Below are 19,202 nucleotides of genomic sequence, written 5' to 3' on the forward strand. Positions count from 1 at the left end.
TACATAAATCGAGGCTGACCGTAAGTAGACAGAAAAGTCCCTCTGTTTCAAAAAAGCGGGAATTATAACATGCTGTGGAACACGAACTTCCAGTCTAGAACCACAGTATTTAATGTGGAATTGTAAAACAAATCAGCCTAGTTCGGGCTGTGGCTGAATCAACACGGCCCAGTTTTTGGGCTAGAATCTCTTCGGCTGTATCTCGTCAGATCATGAGTGACTTCAATATGTGCGTTTATTTGGTATGATTGAGTGATGAGCTGGAGCTATCAACTCATCCTCCATTGTTGCTTTAGAATCCACAAGGGGGGCAGTTAATATTTGGACTACTTATGGAGTATCTTCCGCCATCCATGCTTCACATTATTAAATATTGAATAACATGTCACATCGACCATACTCCGTACCTGCACTGAGTCTCAGGGGTTGCCAGTCAGTATTCCATAAGCAACCTGCCCAAAATCCTCTTTGCTGCTCGGTTGCAGAGTGGCCCACGTAGAGAGTACACTGCCCATCAATAATCTCAAAGCATGTTCACATGACGCCAGTACGGGGTACTGTCTCCGGAATCTATTGCTGAGATACTCCATACCAAAGCTTCCGTAAAGCCTCCCACATCAAGAAAATCAATAGACGCACCAGAGAGCAGAATCACTCATCCATTAATGTCTAAATATACAGTTATATCACAAAGTCACCTCAATCCCGTTTTTGTTGTATCCTATTTCGCCATAGCAATGGCATCCTGGCCCCGAACCCAGTCGGCAAATTCCTTTCGCTTAGCCTGATCATCGAAAGAAGAAAGAAGTTAGTCGTCAAAAATCCCAATAACAAAGACGGGAACACAGTAGCATCAAAACATACCCTGATATCCCAAAAGCTATAACGTTCTTCAAGTCGACGGTATGGGTTTCTTGTGCCGCCCTCTCTCTCAATCTGCCCGGCCCATTCGCTCCAGCTGATTGGCTTCAATTTTTCTGCGCCTAGGACGAGGCCTGCTGAGACGACGAGAAGGGAGACGAGGGCTTCGATGACGATGTCATGGGGGAGGGCGGTGGAGGAGGATAGGCGGATGTTGCTGTAAAGTACTGTGTGCTCATGTGCGGAATAGCCACTGTGAATGATTCCTAGTTAGCGTATATCTTTGTGTAGACCGGAAGGCTAGATTCTAGCCAGGAAGGAGAGGGAGATCAAAAACGTACGCATGAGCGAGCAGGACAAGCCCGAAGAATGTGACCAGACGGGATATGAATGTCATGATGGTAGAGGATTATCAATTAAGAGGTGTATAGTTCACAGCACGATTTTCTTCCAATGAGATCAGAAGGTAAAAGTGTTGATGGCTGTAGCTGTTGGAGCGCGCTCTCCTACCGGCCTGGCCGTTTGATATCAGCACAGCTAGCTGCATGCTCGGCGCCGTCGGCGGTGACTACGGGAGACGGTACGACCACATTATGCACTAAACCAACCCCTCACCAAATGCCTGGCAGATTGGGCATCCACAATACTTGAGCCACTTATAGGTGACTTAAATAATCCATCCCACCAAGGCAGGTTAAAATACGTGAAAGTCATGAAGAGCGATGAACTTTGGAAATAGTGGGTATTCTTTGTTTTTTGCTAATTTTGATTTTCATCAAAACGACTGGAAGTTACTCCATGTCGAATTCTAAATTCATAATACTATAATTCCCGTGGAAAACATCACGCCATTGTTCTTCATAAAAGGCATTTCATTTACAGCTTCTGCATAGCGGCCTGGGGAAAATAAAGGTCAGCATTAAAGTCAGATTCCTGTTGGATCGGTTTGACTTACAACATCGGTGGACTGAACGTGGTCCTCGTCCTCCTCAATGCGGGCCTGGAGCTCGTCGGTGGAGACCTTCTCGTCCTCAACGACCAAGTTGATCTGGAGCTTCTTGATACCGAAACCAACAGCGACGAACTTGCTGGCACCCCAGACAAGACCGTCCTGGTCGATGGCACGGACGTTAGCCTCGAGCTCCTCGAGGTTGGTCTCATCATCTAAAGTAAAACATTAGTAAAGCGCACATATGAAGATGCGATCAGAATACTTACCCCAAGGCTTAACCTCCAAAGTCACGAGGGACTTGGCAGCGGGCTTAGGTCCCTTCTTCTCCTTCTTCTCCTTGTACTCCTGAAGACGAGCCTCACGGACACGGATGGTCTCCTCGTCCTCGTCATCACTGCCGAAGAGGTCGACATCGTCGTCGTCCTCCTCAGCAGGCTTGTCCTTGGGGTTGGTGGGCAGCTCAGTAGCCTCAGGGCCATAGGTGGTGTAGGCCTTGGAGGCGTCACCAGGGAGAGAGGCGAACTCAGACTCGTACGAGGCGATGTGCTTGTACCAGCGGGCAACGTGGGGGTACTTCTCAGCGTCAGGAGCGCCGGAGAAGGCCTTGAAGGTCACAACATCGGCCTGAGAAGGAGCGTCACTTTTGACTAGTTAGTGTCAAATATTCTCAAGATCACAAGTTTCTTTTGTAGAATGGCAAAATGAGAAGTGTCTCCTGGAGATCAGAAGTGCGAATAATCGCTTGTGTTGTAGTCGTGCAGCGGGGTCTTAATCCGCCTCCTAAACACGGACCAATTGTTTTCATCATACAAGGGACGGTCGAGTGTGAAAAGATGCCAAAGAAAAAATTTTGAACTTACCCAACGACGTAGCTGCGAGTGGACAGGAAGTTGTTGGCAACTGAGGGGCACTATTAGTTATTGGCCTGGAGAAGAAAAGGATAAAAAGCAACAAGAATAAAGGACATACGGGTGAGGCCAGCCTCCGAGACAAAGTCGGTGAAACCCATTGTGAAAGATGATTAGAAGAGTGTGTGTGGTGTAGAAAAGGAAAAAGAAATGGTTGAGGAGGGGGTGAGGTGTCCAAAAGATTTTAAAGGAGAGGGTCCTGGGAATTGGGTTGGTAAATTTTTTTCGGAAGCGCCAAAGCCCCTCGATGGGGCTGCACGTGATCTGGAAGGTGACGGAGCTTGGTCGATGTTCTGGGGAGCTTCCGCCACTCACAGCCGTTTTGGGTGTGGATCCTTCGAGAAGCATCCCGACGTTGGCGAGCAACTGGCTATATAGACATGTAATTGACTCCCGGCGAGGCGAGCTTGCAACCTGGACACCTCCAGTTTATATCGCACGAGAGAATACTCACATATTGCCTCGAAAGGCTTAAAAACAGCCATGGCATCAAGGCTGCAACTCGCTCGAAGCCGGCTTCTTCGAACGCCCACAATATCGTCATCGAATCGAATCCTCCCTTCCTCCGCGAGACTGCGATTCCCCCTGCAAACCCGACTATTACCAACTCAAACTACCAGGGTTGCCGGTCTTCAACCGGCTTTATCCATCCGTCATTATGCAAATGGAAGACCCCATCCTCCTGGAGGCACACACCGGATGAACCTAGGAGGAGAGCCAGAGAAACCGGCGCTGGAGCAATATGGCGTTGATCTTACTGCCAAAGCCAAGAACGGGAAGCTCGATCCTGTCATTGGGAGAGACTCTGAAATACATCGGACAATCCAAATCTTATCGAGGCGCACGAAGAACAATCCTGTCCTCATCGGAGCCGCAGGTACCGGCAAGACTGCGGTCATGGATGGTCTGGCACAAAGAATTGTTCAAGGAGATGTACCGGAAAGCATCAAAGACAAGCGCGTTGTTTCATTGGATCTTGGATCTCTCATCGCGGGTGCAAAGTTTCGAGGTGACTTCGAAGAACGTTTAAAAGCTGTTCTCAAGGAAGTTGAAGATGCGCAAGGTGGCGTGATCCTTTTCATCGATGAGCTTCACACCTTGCTTGGCCTGGGTAAGGCTGAGGGCAGCATCGATGCCAGCAACCTCCTGAAACCAGCGCTAGCGAGAGGCGAGCTGCAGTGCTGCGGCGCCACCACTTTGAACGAGTATCGGATGATCGAAAAAGATGTTGCCTTAGCACGGCGGTTCCAGCCTATTCAAGTCGGCGAACCATCTGTTGCTGCTACAATTTCTATTCTCCGTGGTATCAAGAACAAATATGAAGTTCATCACGGTGTGCGAATCACCGACGGTGCCTTGGTCGCCGCTGCAACCTACAGCAACCGCTACATTACAGACCGATTTTTGCCCGACAAGGCCATCGACTTGGTAGATGAGGCAGCCTCGGCCCTAAGATTACAACAGGAGTCGAAGCCCGATGTAATCAGAGAGTTGGACCGCGACATCACGACTATCCAGATTGAACTCGAATCTCTTCGCAAGGAAACAGACGTTAGCAGTCGCGAAAGACGCGAAAAGCTGCAGGAGGAATTGAAAACCAAGCAAGATGAAGCCTCGAAGCTGACTGAAGTCTGGGAAAAAGAAAAGTCGGAAATCGATGAGATTAAACAAACAAAGGAAGAATTGGAGCGCGCTCGGTTCGAACTTGAACAAGCACAGCGAGAAGGAAACTTTGCGAAAGCAGGAGAGCTAAGATACTCCACACTCCCGGGCCTGGAAGCCAAACTCCCGAAGGAAGGTGAAGAAAAAGAGTCAGACGGGCGATCCTCATTGATCCATGACTCCGTCACCCCTGACGATATCGGAAATGTCGTCTCACGAACCACCGGGATACCCGTCAATAAGCTCATGGCCGGAGATGTTGAAAAACTGGTCCGCATGGAAGACACGCTCCGCCAATCGGTTCGTGGACAGGATGAGGCTCTCACTGCGGTTGCCAACGCAGTCCGAATGCAGAGAGCAGGTCTTAGTGGACAAAACCGACCTCTGGCATCTTTCATGTTCCTTGGACCTACCGGTGTGGGCAAAACAGAACTCTGCAAGAAAATGGCCGAATTCCTGTTTTCTACTGAGTCTGCTGTGGTGAGATTCGACATGAGTGAATTCCAAGAGAAGCACACAATCAGTCGTTTGATTGGATCTCCTGCAGGTTACGTTGGATACGACGATGCTGGTCAACTCACTGAAGCCGTAAGGCGCAAACCATATGCAGTCTTGTTGTTCGATGAGTTCGAGAAATCCCATCGTGATATCTCTGCCTTGCTACTGCAAGTCCTCGATGAGGGTTTTCTCACGGATGCTCAAGGACACAAAGTCGATTTCAGAAACACTCTCATTGTACTGACATCCAACCTTGGGGCAGAAATCCTTGTCGGTGCCGACCCCCTGCATTCTTACAAGAATCATGGAGATGATGAACTTTCGCCTGAAAGTAAATCGGCTGTCATGGATGTGGTGCAAGCTGCATACCCGCCCGAATTCCTTAACCGAATCGACGAGTTCATAATATTCAAGAGACTTTCCCGAGAAGCTCTTAGGGACATCGTTGATATCAGACTCAAGGAACTTCAGTCGAGGCTTGATGATCGTCGTATGATCCTTCAAGTTGACAACGAGATCAAGGATTGGCTTTGTGAGAAGGGCTATGATCCCAGATACGGCGCTCGTCCCCTTAACCGCTTGATTTCCAAGGAAATTGGGAACAGGCTGGCCGACAAGATCATTCGCGGTCAAGTTGTTTCTGGACAAATTGCTCGTGTCTCATTCAACGCCGACAAGACTGGGCTTGATGTCACTGCACTTCCTGCAGAGGCATAAAGAAGAGAAAAGGAAAAAGGAAAAAAGAAAAATAAATTTTTAGCGAAGACTCCTGGTTATATTCTGATGTTATGTGAAATATCCAGTTGTGTGCATTTGGTAAGCTGGTTCTCCATTCTGCGTGACACTCCCAATTCTTGGTGTAATATATAGCATCTCTCTCCTCTGTATCATAAGTGTATGAATGATTATTTGACGAAATATTAATGACATTGTTCTATATCAAGGTTTTTGCTTGACTTGGTTCTGGTAATTTACAGTCATTGCGTAGCTAGAGTAGTAGTACCTAGTCCGGTCTGGGGTAAACAACTGCTCGGAGATCTCACCTCAACACGACACACGTACTTGACAAGCTTCTCCTACATCCTTCCCAGGCCTATCCTTCAGGGCATCATGGGATCCTCTATGAAGGTCCGCAAACAGAAAGGCTATCATCCATACATTACCCCTCGGTCTTACAACCCCAGGTCTAGCCACAACAATGGTTCTCCATCCTCGAAACCGGGTCCCAGTGTCTCACACTCTTCTCTCGCTTCCCAAAAATCTTCTGGGTCAAGGGAAATACAACCGAGCAGCACTCTGGAACCTGTGCTAGACATTGGAGTGGCAGAGCAATCTACTGACGATGACCTTGAGCAAGTTATAGTGGCTATCGACATGAGAGATTCCGGCACCGTTGGCTGCTCCTATTACTCGGCCCAGGAAGAAAAGCTTTATCTATTGGGAGACATTAAGTCTGCTGGAAACGAGATGATAGATAGCTGTTCATTCCATACCTGCCTCTCCTTATTATGGAAAGTACTGACGATTTTCAGTGATACTACAGACCAAGCCTACCGTACTCCTGACTTCTGCTCGTGTCGACTATCTCACCACGCGAGGCAGCCAGAATTTTGGGCAAGAAGACGGTGAGAATCATATCCACACAAAAGTATTGGCATAAGATTAACCTTCTCCTTCGCAGATTCTCTTTCTTACCTCCCATACCAGCTCGATATCCGGCCGTCCCAAGAATTCAGCTACTCCAATGCCAAAAACAAGTTGGTGGCTTTGGAGATATCCTCGACACACGAGCAACGTATCCAGTTCTTGGTGCCTCATACTGGGTTACTCGATTCCGAGCAGCTAGATGCTGAGAGTTTGGGCTTTACACTCCAGGAAGGAAGGCTGTTACACATGTCCAGTTCAATCGATATGGAAAACATCATAACAGTAGGCTGTGCTGGTGCTATCCTCACGTACCTACAAAGGCGGAGAACTGCAGAGCCAAACTCTGGGTCAAGATCTTCAGATACCTTCAGAGTTAGCTCTGTTGAAATGCTCACTTTGAAGAGCACTATGTGAGTCGGGGCCAGGGCATATAGCCGAGAAAAGAGATCTTACGAAGGAGCAGGTACATCAACGGAAACACGTTAAAATGTCTTCAGATCATACAGTCCGAATCTCACCCTAGTATGTTCAACCAAGGGCCTGGGAAGAAATCGTCATCCTCGAAAGAAGGGCTATCGGTCTACGGTATATTTCAAAGGTTCGCATGCACTCCTCAAGGGAGGAATCGACTTAGGCAAGATTTCCTTCGCCCTAGTGTGGATATAGGAATTATCTGTGAGCGACACGACTTCATTGGCACTTTTTTACGGCCTGATAATTATAACTCTTTGGAGAAGATATCAAAGAGTCTGAAGCATATAAAAAACCTCCGTCCTGTCATGATCAACCTTCGCAAAGGTGTCAGTACCGGAAGTGCAAAGATAACTGGCTTCAAAACCACTGTCTGGGCAACGCTGCTGGCTGTGAGGCAAAATTGCAATTTTACTATAGCGAGTAACTGCTTATTTCTGGTATTAGTTTGCCTTTTATGGAATTGATATTCATGATGCCCTGAGAGAGATCTCTGGTGTTAACACGTTAGCTCTCTGCCAAAAGGCAAGTACATCGGAGGCAGTCACTTCTCAGTTACTAACATGAAACCAGGCAATCAACATTCTTGAATCGGCTCAGCTTTACAGGGTTGGAAGAATGATTCAGGAAATAGTAAGTATATCAACCTTTCATCTGGAAAAGTTCAAACTAAGATATTCAGGTCGACATTGATAGTTCCGAGGAACAAAGCAGAACAGTCGTAAAGCCTGGACTGGATAGAGAACTTGACAGGATGAAAGACAGCTATGACGGCTTGAACAGTCTGTTGAAGCAGGTCGCAATAGATATTGCTACTACAATCCCGGAGAGCCTTGACATTGATGTGAACGTGATATACTTCCCTCAACTCGGCTTCAACATCGCAATTCCACTAAACGATGGAGGTGAAGCGGCATTTAATGGCCCCGACGAAGACTGGGAACTCATATTCGTCACTGAAAATCGAGCATATTTCAAGGACTTTCGAATGAGAGAGATGGATGACAGGTTAGGTGACATATATGGACTTATTTGTGGTAAAGACAATAGTCTTCCTGTTTGCTATTACCACTAACTATTCTATAGAGAAGGAGATCGAAATCGTGTACGAACTCGCTCAAAGGGTGCTTCAACATGAACAAATGCTTTTAGAAGCATCGGATATCTGTGGCCAAATTGACAGGTAAGTTCTCTAAAGAAGTATGGCGGAAGTAAATGCTCATATATAATAGTCTTCTTGCAATGTCCCACGCCGCGAGTTTCTACAAACTCGTGCGTCCCAGGATGGCGCAAGAGAATATCATCAAAATAAAAGGGGGGCGGTAATTTCAGTGACATTTCAAAAGCATCTAACGTATACTGACATATCACAAGGCATATTCTCCAGGAGCTGACGGTACCTTCATATGTTCCGAATGATACACTATTGATGGGTGGCGGATTGGAGACAAGATCCCTGGATATTTCTCTTGAGACATCTGAAGATGAACCCGAAGGACGAGAGAAGCCCGATGGTCCAAGCATGCTACTGTTAACAGGGCCAAATTATTCTGGTAAAAGTGTCTATATGAAACAGGTGAGGAGCTTCCCATGCGTGTAGTGCCCGATTAATCATGACCAAAGGTTGCTCTGATTGTCTATCTCGCACAAGTTGGAAGGTAAGTCAAGCAAGAACCTGACCACTCGGATTTGTATTGATTATGAACTCGGGGTCATCAGCTTTGTTCCTGCTGAAATTGCGGAGATTGGAATCACCGACAAAATACTTGTGAAAATGAACACCCAAGAAAGTCTCTCCAAGGTACATATGAAAAATAGACCACCCGGATCACTGGCATGGAATTCTTACTTTCCTTTAGACCCAGAGTACATTCATGAACGACTTGCAACAAATATCTCTCGACCTGAAACAGGTAACCTGCCGCAGTCTACTAATAGTTGATGAATTTGGCAAAGGAACCAACGAGAGTGGTTTGTTCACACTGTGCCCCCCCTTGTTTTGATCCTAGTCTGACCTTGGGCCTGCTCTAGATGGCATTGGGCTAGCTTGTGGAATCCTCGAGCACCTCCTGAGTCTTGATAAAGCACCAAAGGTCATAGCTGCAACGCATTTCCACGAGATATTCGAAAATGGGTTTCTCAATCCTCGACCCCAATTGCAACTTGGCCATATGGAAGTTCAGGTTTGCGAAGAGTCCCCACAAATCGAAGACCAGATCACCTATCTATATAAGTTTGGCTGCCCTAAATACTGCAAGCCATGATTCACGAGCTGATCAGTCATACATGGGCAGTTTCCGTCTAGGTCGCAGCGATAAGAGTTTCGGTACAATGTACGTGTCTAAACTGGCTGTCAAAAGATATTGGCCTTAATCTAACGATGTATATATGATGCAGTTGTGCAGCGATGAATGGGATTAACCCAACCATCGTTGCTCGTGCAAATGAACTCGCTGCTCTATCTGCTCGTGGGGAGAACCTGATAGCTGCTTGCGCCACATTGTCATTGGAGGAAACGCAAGCACTTGAAGAAGCGGTAATATAGCCTCTTTTGTTGATGCCGAATTGAGTTCGTGGTATACTGACTCGTAAAGGATGCTTTGGCAAGAGGGTTCTTGAGCCTTGGTCTGTCAGGTCATGGCAGCTCTGGAAATCCTAGAGACTTGCTCGAGAGCCTTTTCGACAAGTCGGGCAGATCGGCACTATACCGCCATATTTCTGAATGCTCTTCGTGATAGCGGCTCAGTATTCTGCTTTTCAATGTCTTGAGTTGATGCTGATGAGTTCAAAACGCTGCAAGGCAGGTTGCTTAAAGTGGACAGACGTACGGTTTTGCGGATTTGATCAAGATTTGTAGCTTTAAATAAATTATATATGTACACAGAAAAGCCCATTTTATAGCACGCATCGAACGCCCAAATACATCTATCCAAGGTATTTTCAAACGTTCGTTCAAAGCTTGACACTTTTAACCAGGTTCTTCTTGATACCAGTAAGCTCACCACCATATCCACCCTTACCTTCACCACCCTTGTAAAGTTGACGAACACTGCCCAACTTCTTCTTCTTCTCCTCGAACCTCTTCCTCTTCTTAACACGAGGGTTCCGAGAGTCCTTGCTCCGCTTGGGCGCAAGACCCTTGTTCTTCTCGATTTGGTAGGTAATGGCTCGTTTGCCGTCCGGTCCGACTTCTTCTTGAACCTCCACATGTCCACCTTCACGGGCTGCGGCTGCGTAGGCGTCTGCACGTGCTTTCTTATCATCTTTGCGTTGCTTCGAGCGTGCTGCAACCATGTCATAATACTCGTCATCGTCGGTTCCTGATTTGTCACCACCTCTGAGCTGATCGGCGACCCGGTAGTCCTCGTCATCACTGTCTCCGCCCAACTCTTCAGATTTCCCGGGCTTCTGTTTACCACGCTTCTCAGCCTCGGCATTCAGTCGAGCCTGGCGATCCTTCAAACGCTCGCGATACGGTAAGTCTGCATCACCACCAGCATCCCGGCCTGCAGCACTGCGCTTGTTCGCCTTCTGAGCAATTTGAGAAGTGTAAAATCGGAGAGACCGTTTTTGCTTCGCCTTCTCCTCCGCTTCCTTAGCAGTAAGAGCATCTTCGTCGCCAAAGTCAGAGTCATCATCCTTAGGCACTGCCTTTGTTTTCTGTGCTTTCCGCTTCTTGCTTGGCTCCGAAACCAGGTTTGAAAGATCCGCCAGGCTAGCTTCGTTCTCGCGCATTTTCTCTGCCCTGCGGGCTTCTGCCTCTGTCTGTGCTTCTTCTGCGGCACGCTGTGCTTTGGACATCTTCTTTTGCTTGGGTTCTTGGATCTCCTTAGTCTTCTTGGCGGGTTTCTTTGACTTGGATGGCGCAGTGCCGTTGGTTTGAGTATCGGTCAAAGTCGTCTTCGCAGGTTCCGTCTTCGAAACATCGGGTATGTGGAGGTCCTTGACGGTCTCCCACAGCTTTCTGAATTTCACCAAAGATCCCATGACTGGATGTCCTCGTAGCTCTGCTGGTGATAAGGGAGCAGGTTTTCCCGCTGCATCCTCGGCAGACGTCAGGATCATGAAATACATGCTGATCGCACCAAGGTAAGTCGACAGTGCGCGAAATTTGATGACAGCGCTGGGTGCCGAGTCCGAATCTTCTTCTGTAGAATTTTTCGCCTCTGCAGTTTTAGCGGCTTGCTCCAGTTCATGGTACGTGGATTGAAGGTCGACAAAATCTTTCGACAATGGCTCGAACTCGGGGTATCTCGACTTGAGTATTTTCAACTTTTCATCTGCGCTCATGTCCTCTGTAATCTCCACTTGTGGCAAAACTTCGGTCACTACACCAGTATCCTCTTGCGAGTCTTTTTGTTCTTTGCCGGATTCAGCCCATTCGGTTTCATCAAAGCCAAAGTCTGCTTCGTTCATCGCTTGGAGGTGCTTTTTCTGGAGTCTCTTGGCTTCTGCCTCCTCCTCAAATGCATCGGCCTCGGTCTCGATTTGGTCTGCATTGTAGAAATCTTTCTTCGAGGACCCCCAAGCGCCAATGCCTTCTTCGTCTTCAGGGTCATCGGAAACAGGACTGTCGCCACGGCGCAAGTTTTTTGACTTTGGAACATCACCCATCTCCTCCTCATCGTTTTCATCATAGTCCTCCTCGTCATCCAGATCGTCTTCATCCACAGACTCATAGCCCATTACCTCTTCATCGGACGGCTGAATCATTTCCTCTATAAAAAACATCTAGTCAGAAACATATCGGTAGAGTATTGATCGATAGATGCGCAGTACAAACCTTCTTCTGCAACCCTCCGTCGTCTCTTTGCATCTGGCTCTTCGTCCAGTAGGATATGATCGCGTCCAGTTTGAAACTCATCCTCCGAATCATCAAACCTCTCCTCAATATCAAATTTGGTTTTAGTTTGAGGAGCCTGTGCCGCAGGGCGGCCACCAGCCTTTCTTTTCTTGCCCATAGTTGCTTCCTTTTTATTTTCAATGGGATGATCGTATGATTTTTAACAGGCCGGATCGGACGATTTGATAAACTTTTGATAAAATTTTGGGAGAGCCTCTCACCGCCCTCTACGCGCTAGGCTGTATCAGGATTGTTTGCATATTTTGCTTTATAATACATGTTATTACCGACGGGACAACGAAATTTTGGTAAGATAAGCACAGAGCTGGCGGTATCTATGTATCATCCGGTAAGCCCACCAGTGGTGAGTGGACGCTCTTTCTCCAAGATGTCTGGATAACAACTTCAAAGTGCAGGAGAAACCCATCCAATTGACCCCGGCAGGTGTTCTTTCTTGTCCTCTTCTAAAATCTCCCTCGTACTTTTTCTCTATCTTTCTTTTTTTGTTCTTCCTCATGCATCACCTACTATCCTCTATCCCTATACATGACATATCCTCTACGACGCTAGGAATCTCAGTAGTTCTCTGTGGGATTCTCACATATACAGTCGCTAAAATGTTCGGTTTCGGGTCTCGGAATGAGTTCCCTGTCGAGGGCAGAGTATTTATCCATGGCATTCGCACCGTATACAAGTTGCTGATTACTTTCGTATTCTAGACTGTTGTTATTACCGGCGGTTCAGATGGAATGGGCAAGGCCGTTGCCTGCCAGCTCTCAGAGAAAGGCGCAAATGTCGTGATAGTTGCACGTACACTCAAGAAGCTCCAGGTTTCTATTGAAGGCGTCAAGGTTGGTTGCCTCATTCACGCACTCTTCGCGTTCATTGATGCTAATGGGGCCTTTTACTTTTAGGCTTTGGCTGCAAACCCAGTCAAGCAGAAATTCCACTACATCAGTGCCGATCTCACTGACCCTGCGGAGTGTGAGCGAGTTATTAACGAAGTCACCGAGTGGAATAATGGAATTCCCCCTGACGTTGTTTGGTGCTGCGCGGGATACTGCAACCCTGGATACTTCATCGACACGCCGGTTCAGACATTGAAGGACCAAATGGATACGGTGTACTGGACTGCCGCAAATACCGCTCATGCGACATTGAGAAAGTGGCTTGTCCCGGTTAGACCAAGCCAGCAAACCCCAACACCGCGGAGACACCTCATCTTTACTTGCTCTACTCTCGCTTTCGTCCCAATTGCCGGCTATGGCCCATACTCCCCAGCGAAGGCCGCGATTCGCTCCTTGTCCGATACTTTGAGTCAGGAAGTCGAAATGTATAATGGCTCTCGTATTTCTAAAACGCGCCACGAAGCCCCAGCCGCCGATGTTAAGATCCATACCGTTTTCCCAATGGGTATTCTGAGCCCAGGATTCGATAACGAGCAGAAGATGAAGCCGGAATTGACCAAGAAGTTGGAGGAGGCTGATAAGCCACAATCACCAAATGAGGTTGCTAAGATTTCCATCAAAGCTCTGGAACGAGGCGATTATCTCATAACTACCATGTTCGTGGGCCACGTTATGAAAGGCACTGCCCTTGGACCGAGCCCTAGGAACTCCATGGTCCTTGATACCTTGACCAGCTGGTTTAGTAACTTGGTCTTTTTGCACATCATTCCCGATCTTCGAAAGACGGCGCGGAACTGGGGTTTCAAGAACGGTCCTCCAGCACCACCCTCATAGTGGGCGTTTTTCGTTTCATTATCATGGCCCATTGGCTGGTGTAAATATTAGATACCCTTGAGTGCTGTATTGACAGTATCTTCGTTTGACCTATTATTAATTGTCCATTATTATGTCTTCCATGGGGACAATACCCATGCTGTTCTTTGTTCTTGATTTTGATGCGTGCGAGTCCTATTCATCTTAAAAAAGAATTCAAAATTAAAAGTTCACAATCATATCAATGGTATCCTCCATGCTATATGCCTACTCCGTAATTTTTTTCTGCTTGTCCATCGGAATCTAATCTATTTTTCAACGGTATTTAAGTTTGCATCTTGTTGCGATAATGGATACTATATATATCACGACCGACCCCCTCATTTCAATCCTTACATTTTTTTCGTTTATGCGCAGTATATTAGATAATCACAAGAATAGTTTTAGTGTTTTCTTCAATTATAATTTCATGAAAAATAATTGGATGTTTGACGGCGTGACGTAGGTTGGCATTGGCGACGCACGCGGCGATTGTGGTCATGCCGCTAACCATCTGAGCTGTCCATCAGCTGTTTTTGGTTAGGCACACACATCCATGTCGATTTTTATTCCCAACATCTCTGAATGATTTTTTTGGAATTTATTTGGGATTGAGCAGATGTGGCTTTAACCTCGTCTTGAGAAATGCTAAGAGAACGGCGATAGAGCTTTGCCCCGCGTCCACACCGGCACAATGGACGCCCTATTCTCTATACCAGTCCTGTCTTTATTTCTTCTTCCCACGCTTTCATCCTATACTACGAGTCTCAATTTGGTATTTTTCTACATGACATGGACCACCCTCGTTCTATCTCATCCACCTCTTCGGGTTGAATTATTTGGAACGTTGGCTGTGCGAGTGCTTTTTTTTGTCCTACCGTCGCTGTTATTTTTCCTCTTCGATATCCTGACACCTTCAGCAGCTGTGGTGTTAAAAGCCCAGGGCGAAGCTGGCCTCCCGGGAGGAAGCAAGCGAGGAAAGATCCGATGGAAAGAGATCAAAGTTGCAGGATGGGCGCTCATTAATTTGGCGATGGGAATTGCAATACAAGTCGCCATCGAACAAGTCCGGACTGAAGTATTCGGAACGAAAAGTGCCCTGAAGGTCTCAATGAAGCTACCCATGCCATGGGAGATTGTGAAGGATTTGTTGCGCGGGACACTGGGAAGGGAGGTGAGTATCGGTCTTTCCGTTGAGTACCTTTATTCTCGAGATGGCAAAATGACTTACTTGTCGCATTATAGGTTTTGGCATACATAATCCACCGTTACTGCCTTCATTCTCAAGGGTACTCTGTCGCAAAGCATCACCAAAGCTGGTATCATTCGTTGCAGGCACCCTTTCCTCTCACAGCGCACTACGACCACCCAATGGCGTACTTGCTGCTCAATTTCATCCCAACATTTGCCCCTGCCATGCTGTTCCGCTTCCATATGCTCACATACCTTCTTTACCTGACGATAATCTCTATCGAAGAAACGTTCGCCTTCTCTGGTTACACCATAATGCCCACCAGCTTCTTTCTGGGAGGCATTGCCCGCCGTACGGAAATACACCTCTCTAGCGGTGCAGAAGGGAATTTCGGGCCATGGGGCATTGTGGATTGGATTTTCAACAGTGCTGTGGGCGATAATATCGTGGATGATGCAGAGGCAGAGATTGAGGAACAAGAAATTGACGAGGAAGTGAAAAGAGTGATCGAGGCGTCTAAGAGGAGGATCAGAGAGGAGGAACGGAAGGGAAGAAAGCGGAGGCGAAGGAGGAGGGACGAGGATTTCTACTAGGTGAATGTGCGCATATGGACTGAATCTATATCTTCTGTAAAATGGTTGAATGTAAGATAGTTGACTTTGGGGCGTTGTCTTGTGTGTTACGACAATCAATGGTTTTGGAATAAGACTACGTACTTGTATCAGATCCGGAGGTATAGATCCGTCCCATGGGGGTGGGGGGATGATAATGATAGATGGGATGGTTTTGGAGAAATAATATGGGGCTATCCAAGTGCATATGGTAATCGAAGATATGAACTTCGTGGCCACGATAAGACGTACGATGGCCCATCTACATGTAGAATATTACCCAGACACAAGCTAACAATAACTTATTCCCAATTTTGGTTAACCACCCGAACCTGGAAATTGCAGATGTATCATAGGTACTGAACATAAAAAAACTCCCAGCTTCACGATCTGAGGGCATGTGAATGCTGGACAGGTATTCTTCTTTTTCACATTTCGGCTTTTTTTTGTTTTAATAGATCCTGCAAATCGGCCACGCTGGAGGACTGTTCGTGAAGAAATGACAACCGGGTTTCCGAATTAACCGCAATCCTAAGAAAACACGGATTCCGTATCGAGTTACATATTTCATGAGCCAATCCTCCTCACGCTGCAAACGCTTCCCACAATGGGATGCCCATTTGCATTATAGCCGACCCTCATATAAGTCCTCCACAATAACTACCGAACCCGCGGCCGCCGCGTCACATATCTACCACTTCATCTCGTGGGGCTTGTCGCCGTTTCGGAGGCTGAAGGTGGTGGCGAGGTAGCTGCCGAGGAAGTTCTCCTTCTTGATGGAGGCCAGGATGGACTGGTCAATGGCCTTCTGGTCACTGGCACGGGCGCTGGCGACCTTCTTCTTCTGTTGATGATACCCTATATTAGCACTTGCTAAACCATTTTCCCCCTGAGGCTGCGCAAAGCCTGCCTCAAAAAAAAGTTGGTGTATCACATACCTCGGGCTTCTCTCCCTGCTTGAAGAAAGCCTCCTCGGTCTTCTTCTCGGCCTTCTTCTCCTTGGTGAAGTAGTCGGGGACAGAGACCTTCTCGATGGTCTGCTGGTCAACGCTGCTGATGTCAATGCGAGTGCTGGTGGCGATGACGTAGCGAGCGTTCACCCGTCTAAGAGGAACACCGTTGATCTTGAAGGGACCGGTAACGAGGAGAACACCCTGGTCGAGGTGCTTGAGGAGGATGACACGCTTGCCACGGAAGCGACCGGCGAGGAGGATCAGGACGGTACCAGGCTGGAGGCTTTCCCGGACCTTAGCGGGACGCAGAGTCTTGCGGACCTGTTGAAAACACAAAAAAATCATGTCAGACTTCTTTCAATATTCCCAAATAGTTTTGCGATTCCAATATCAAAATGTAGTCTTCAAATCCATGCTATTCCCTATTAACTCATGTTTCATCGACACCGGCCCCTGGATCAACCAAAATTTGAGGTTCCTTGGCCGGCGCAATTGTCGCACTCATTCATAGGGAATGCATCTCCATCCTCCAATATAATTGCTTTTCTGGCACAGGGTGTACTGACTTTCTTGGGCTGCGACTCATCGTCAACGGGGTACCATTTCTGGGCCTTCTGAGCGGGAATGGTCCTCTGGCCCTTTCCGAACTGCTTCGTCTGCTCCGACATATTGGCTGCTGGTGCCGGGGTGGTGGTTGTCGACGGCGGGTGGTTGTTGGAGTTGATGAGTGACTGTCGACTTGCGGCCTAGGGCGGGAAATCGTGAGGTTTGTGGGAACGCGAGCCCTATCAGTTAACCGAAAGGCGCTAGTGCCGATTTGGAGCGACTGATAGCGCCTCCATGCCTGAGGCCACAACACAGGCGGAGCGTAGAGACCATTAGCGCAGAACCTAGCAGAGCTCCAGCGATCCCCAGCAAAACACTGGCTAAAGGCCGAATCTGACGTATCCCGCCTCACCTGAACTTCCACAACTCGACCAAACTACACCAGTGACCCCGTCTTGGCTTCCCATCACGACGACCAAGGAGAAACGGGAGTTAAATTTATCGCTTCTTAACTCTCTTTGCCAGATATAGTCGTAATCATGTCCTTAACCCCCATCATTACTTTCAAAGCGGGTATCTGCGACTTGGATGTGAGTTACTCTTCTGTCGCTCTGGGTTCCAACCAAAACTGGCTCAGAACTATCTGAACGGCTTACATTTCTGGGAAACCCATCGTTGAATTCTTTGAAATTGCCTTTATTAACATTACATGTTGACAGGCTTCAAGCGCAAACCCGGTTGTCAAACCCAAGTCGACTCCCGGCTACATCTACCTCTACTCGGAAGATGAATTGGTCCACTTCTGCTGGCGCCCAAGGAGTGCACCCCACACAGAGCCTGAATTGGACTTGGTAATGGTTCCATCGGATGGAAGCTTTACACCATACCAGCCGGGTGGCAAGGAAACACCTACGAACGGTCGCATTTATGTGTTGAGATTCTCCTCGAGCTCCCAGCGTTACCTTTTCTGGCTCCAGTCCCGAACCCAGCACGAGAGCGGCAACCCTAGCTGGTTCAGCCCCAGAGACTTGAAGCTAGGAGATATTGTCAATACCTTGCTGCAGGGCGAAGAAGTGGATGTGGAGCATGAAATCGCCAATCTCCCGAGAGGTCCGTCTGGTGGCGATGATGATGAGACAATGGAGGATGTAGAGGGCGTGGACCATGACTCGAGCCACAACCACGGAGGAAACAGTGGAGGAGCAGGCCCAGATGCCACGGGCGGGGACGTCCGAGAGGAAGGCCAAGAATCGAGGGAGGGTGGTGCCGATGGTGGAAGAGCGTAGGTACAGTACATATTTGCTATATGTCAAGATTTATCCACAATTCTGCTTTCTACTTTTTCGAAGAACCTCACACCCGTTATAAGCTTCACACTTGCTCTAAATTTGAACACAACCAAAACTGACTTGTTCTCGAACAGAGCAGGTGATTCGTCGGACCCATCGTCGGTTGTACAGAGCTTTTTGCAGTCACTGGGAGGGGGTCAAAACCGGCAGCAGGACCCCGAGAGGCCTTTTACCACTCTGCAAGATCTTCTTACACCATCTTCGACACTGCCTTTTATTGAGTCTGCGGACAACAAAACTGTCGACAACCTTTTGAGCTTTCTACCCCCGGCGCTTTTGCTCTTGGCCCAAGAAGTTGAGGACGTGTCTGCTGCTGAAACCAACTCCGAGATCGCAGAAGCAGCCATGAGCTCTCTTGACCTTTCCCAAAAGAAGGTTATTGTTAAGAAAATTCTACATTCTCCCCAATTCGCGCAGAGCCTTGCAAGTTTGACGCTGGCACTAAGAGATGGTGGTCTACCCAGTATCAGCGAGGCCCTCAAGATCCCAGTTGAAAACGGCGGTTTCATGCGTAGGGGAGGTGTTCCTCTCGGTGGAGGTGATGCTGTTGATACTTTTCTCAAAGGCGTTCGGAACCATGTCAAGGAAAAGGGTTCGGATCAGGAACATCGTATGGAGACCGATTGAATCTAGGTAGTTACATGTTTGTCTCAATAATGTGACTAAGGTACTCAGCTACTAGTTATTATTGTTCATCTCCAAAATGATCTGTGATGCCGCATTGCCCTCTAGTAGTCCAGTGTATGAACGTCCAGCTGTTTCTTCAAAGGCTATTTTTGGAATGGTGGAACACGCTAAGTGAAAGGTACCAGAAGGCAGCAGCAATTTATGTAGTTACGCAATGTTGCCCACCATGATGTAGGAACACTGAAGGAAATATGCCCGAAGTCAGCATCCCATGACATGCATAAGCATCTCTACCAGAAGGAGACATGTACATAGCATAAGA

The 19,202-nt window shown here is 47.7% G+C and overlaps 10 protein-coding genes across 10 annotated transcripts; 5 read left to right on the plus strand and 5 right to left on the minus strand.

Annotated features, from left to right (window-relative positions):
- Positions 1-721: 721 nt before the first annotated feature.
- On the minus strand, positions 722-1,258 carry ASPWEDRAFT_51469 (membrane magnesium transporter family protein; the record flags this gene model as incomplete). Its single annotated transcript, XM_040837594.1, has 3 exons — positions 722-784; positions 865-1,114; positions 1,203-1,258. 3 exons carry the CDS (start codon positions 1,256-1,258, stop codon positions 722-724), a joined length of 369 nt encoding a protein of 122 aa, XP_040689100.1.
- Positions 1,259-1,522: 264 nt separating this feature from the next.
- Positions 1,523-2,822, minus strand: ASPWEDRAFT_133448 (translation elongation factor 1 subunit beta; the record flags this gene model as incomplete). Its single annotated transcript, XM_040829305.1, has 5 exons — positions 1,523-1,758; positions 1,817-2,025; positions 2,080-2,453; positions 2,674-2,713; positions 2,783-2,822. 5 exons carry the CDS (start codon positions 2,820-2,822, stop codon positions 1,738-1,740), a joined length of 684 nt encoding a protein of 227 aa, XP_040689101.1. The 3' UTR covers positions 1,523-1,737.
- A 400-nt stretch (positions 2,823-3,222) lies between these two features.
- On the plus strand, positions 3,223-5,826 carry hsp78 (chaperone ATPase HSP78). Its single transcript, XM_040835368.1, has one exon. The coding sequence runs from the start codon at positions 3,421-3,423 to the stop codon at positions 5,596-5,598; it is 2,178 nt and encodes a 725-aa protein (XP_040689102.1). The 5' UTR covers positions 3,223-3,420; the 3' UTR covers positions 5,599-5,826.
- A 165-nt stretch (positions 5,827-5,991) lies between these two features.
- ASPWEDRAFT_51472 (MutS family protein MSH5) lies at positions 5,992-9,734 on the plus strand (the record flags this gene model as incomplete). The annotated part of the gene is made up of 17 exons (XM_040837595.1): positions 5,992-6,361; positions 6,414-6,506; positions 6,563-6,938; positions 6,992-7,391; positions 7,447-7,524; positions 7,573-7,608; positions 7,682-8,036; positions 8,086-8,182; positions 8,232-8,321; positions 8,374-8,575; positions 8,623-8,657; positions 8,719-8,800; positions 8,859-8,970; positions 9,031-9,232; positions 9,294-9,332; positions 9,397-9,535; positions 9,594-9,734. 17 exons carry the CDS (start codon positions 5,992-5,994, stop codon positions 9,732-9,734), a joined length of 2,847 nt encoding a protein of 948 aa, XP_040689103.1.
- Positions 9,479-11,980, minus strand: ASPWEDRAFT_183488 (something about silencing 10 family protein). Its single transcript, XM_040831984.1, has 3 exons — positions 11,783-11,980; positions 9,594-11,717; positions 9,479-9,535 (listed from the first exon to the last, which is right to left on the minus strand). Exons 1-2 carry the CDS (start codon positions 11,958-11,960, stop codon positions 9,952-9,954), a joined length of 1,944 nt encoding a protein of 647 aa, XP_040689104.1. The 5' UTR covers positions 11,961-11,980; the 3' UTR covers positions 9,479-9,535; positions 9,594-9,951.
- A 377-nt stretch (positions 11,981-12,357) lies between these two features.
- ksrA (3-dehydrosphinganine reductase) lies at positions 12,358-13,584 on the plus strand (the record flags this gene model as incomplete). The annotated part of the gene is made up of 3 exons (XM_040837596.1): positions 12,358-12,504; positions 12,562-12,693; positions 12,757-13,584. 3 exons carry the CDS (start codon positions 12,358-12,360, stop codon positions 13,582-13,584), a joined length of 1,107 nt encoding a protein of 368 aa, XP_040689105.1.
- A 598-nt stretch (positions 13,585-14,182) lies between these two features.
- On the plus strand, positions 14,183-15,681 carry ASPWEDRAFT_509594 (sterol desaturase family protein). The gene is made up of 2 exons (XM_040837524.1): positions 14,183-14,776; positions 14,848-15,681. Exons 1-2 carry the CDS (start codon positions 14,297-14,299, stop codon positions 15,385-15,387), a joined length of 1,020 nt encoding a protein of 339 aa, XP_040689106.1. The 5' UTR covers positions 14,183-14,296; the 3' UTR covers positions 15,388-15,681.
- A 130-nt stretch (positions 15,682-15,811) lies between these two features.
- On the minus strand, positions 15,812-16,950 carry ASPWEDRAFT_40621 (60S ribosomal protein eL6). The gene is made up of 2 exons (XM_040835370.1): positions 16,344-16,950; positions 15,812-16,249 (listed from the first exon to the last, which is right to left on the minus strand). The coding sequence occupies exons 1-2, from the start codon at positions 16,701-16,703 to the stop codon at positions 16,097-16,099; spliced, it is 513 nt and encodes a 170-aa protein (XP_040689107.1). The 5' UTR covers positions 16,704-16,950; the 3' UTR covers positions 15,812-16,096.
- Positions 16,613-17,083, minus strand: ASPWEDRAFT_40622 (uncharacterized protein). Its single transcript, XM_040835371.1, has one exon. It carries the CDS (start codon positions 17,024-17,026, stop codon positions 16,817-16,819), a length of 210 nt encoding a protein of 69 aa, XP_040689108.1. The 5' UTR covers positions 17,027-17,083; the 3' UTR covers positions 16,613-16,816.
- Positions 17,084-17,443: 360 nt separating this feature from the next.
- On the plus strand, positions 17,444-18,880 carry ASPWEDRAFT_51476 (uncharacterized protein; the record flags this gene model as incomplete). Its single annotated transcript, XM_040837597.1, has 3 exons — positions 17,444-17,494; positions 17,624-18,186; positions 18,328-18,880. 3 exons carry the CDS (start codon positions 17,444-17,446, stop codon positions 18,878-18,880), a joined length of 1,167 nt encoding a protein of 388 aa, XP_040689109.1.
- Between the last annotated feature and the right edge of the window lie 322 nt (positions 18,881-19,202).

The sequence above is a fragment of the Aspergillus wentii genome, assembly GCF_001890725.1.
Source record: "Aspergillus wentii DTO 134E9 unplaced genomic scaffold ASPWEscaffold_4, whole genome shotgun sequence".
Lineage (NCBI taxonomy): Eukaryota > Fungi > Ascomycota > Eurotiomycetes > Eurotiales > Aspergillaceae > Aspergillus > Aspergillus wentii.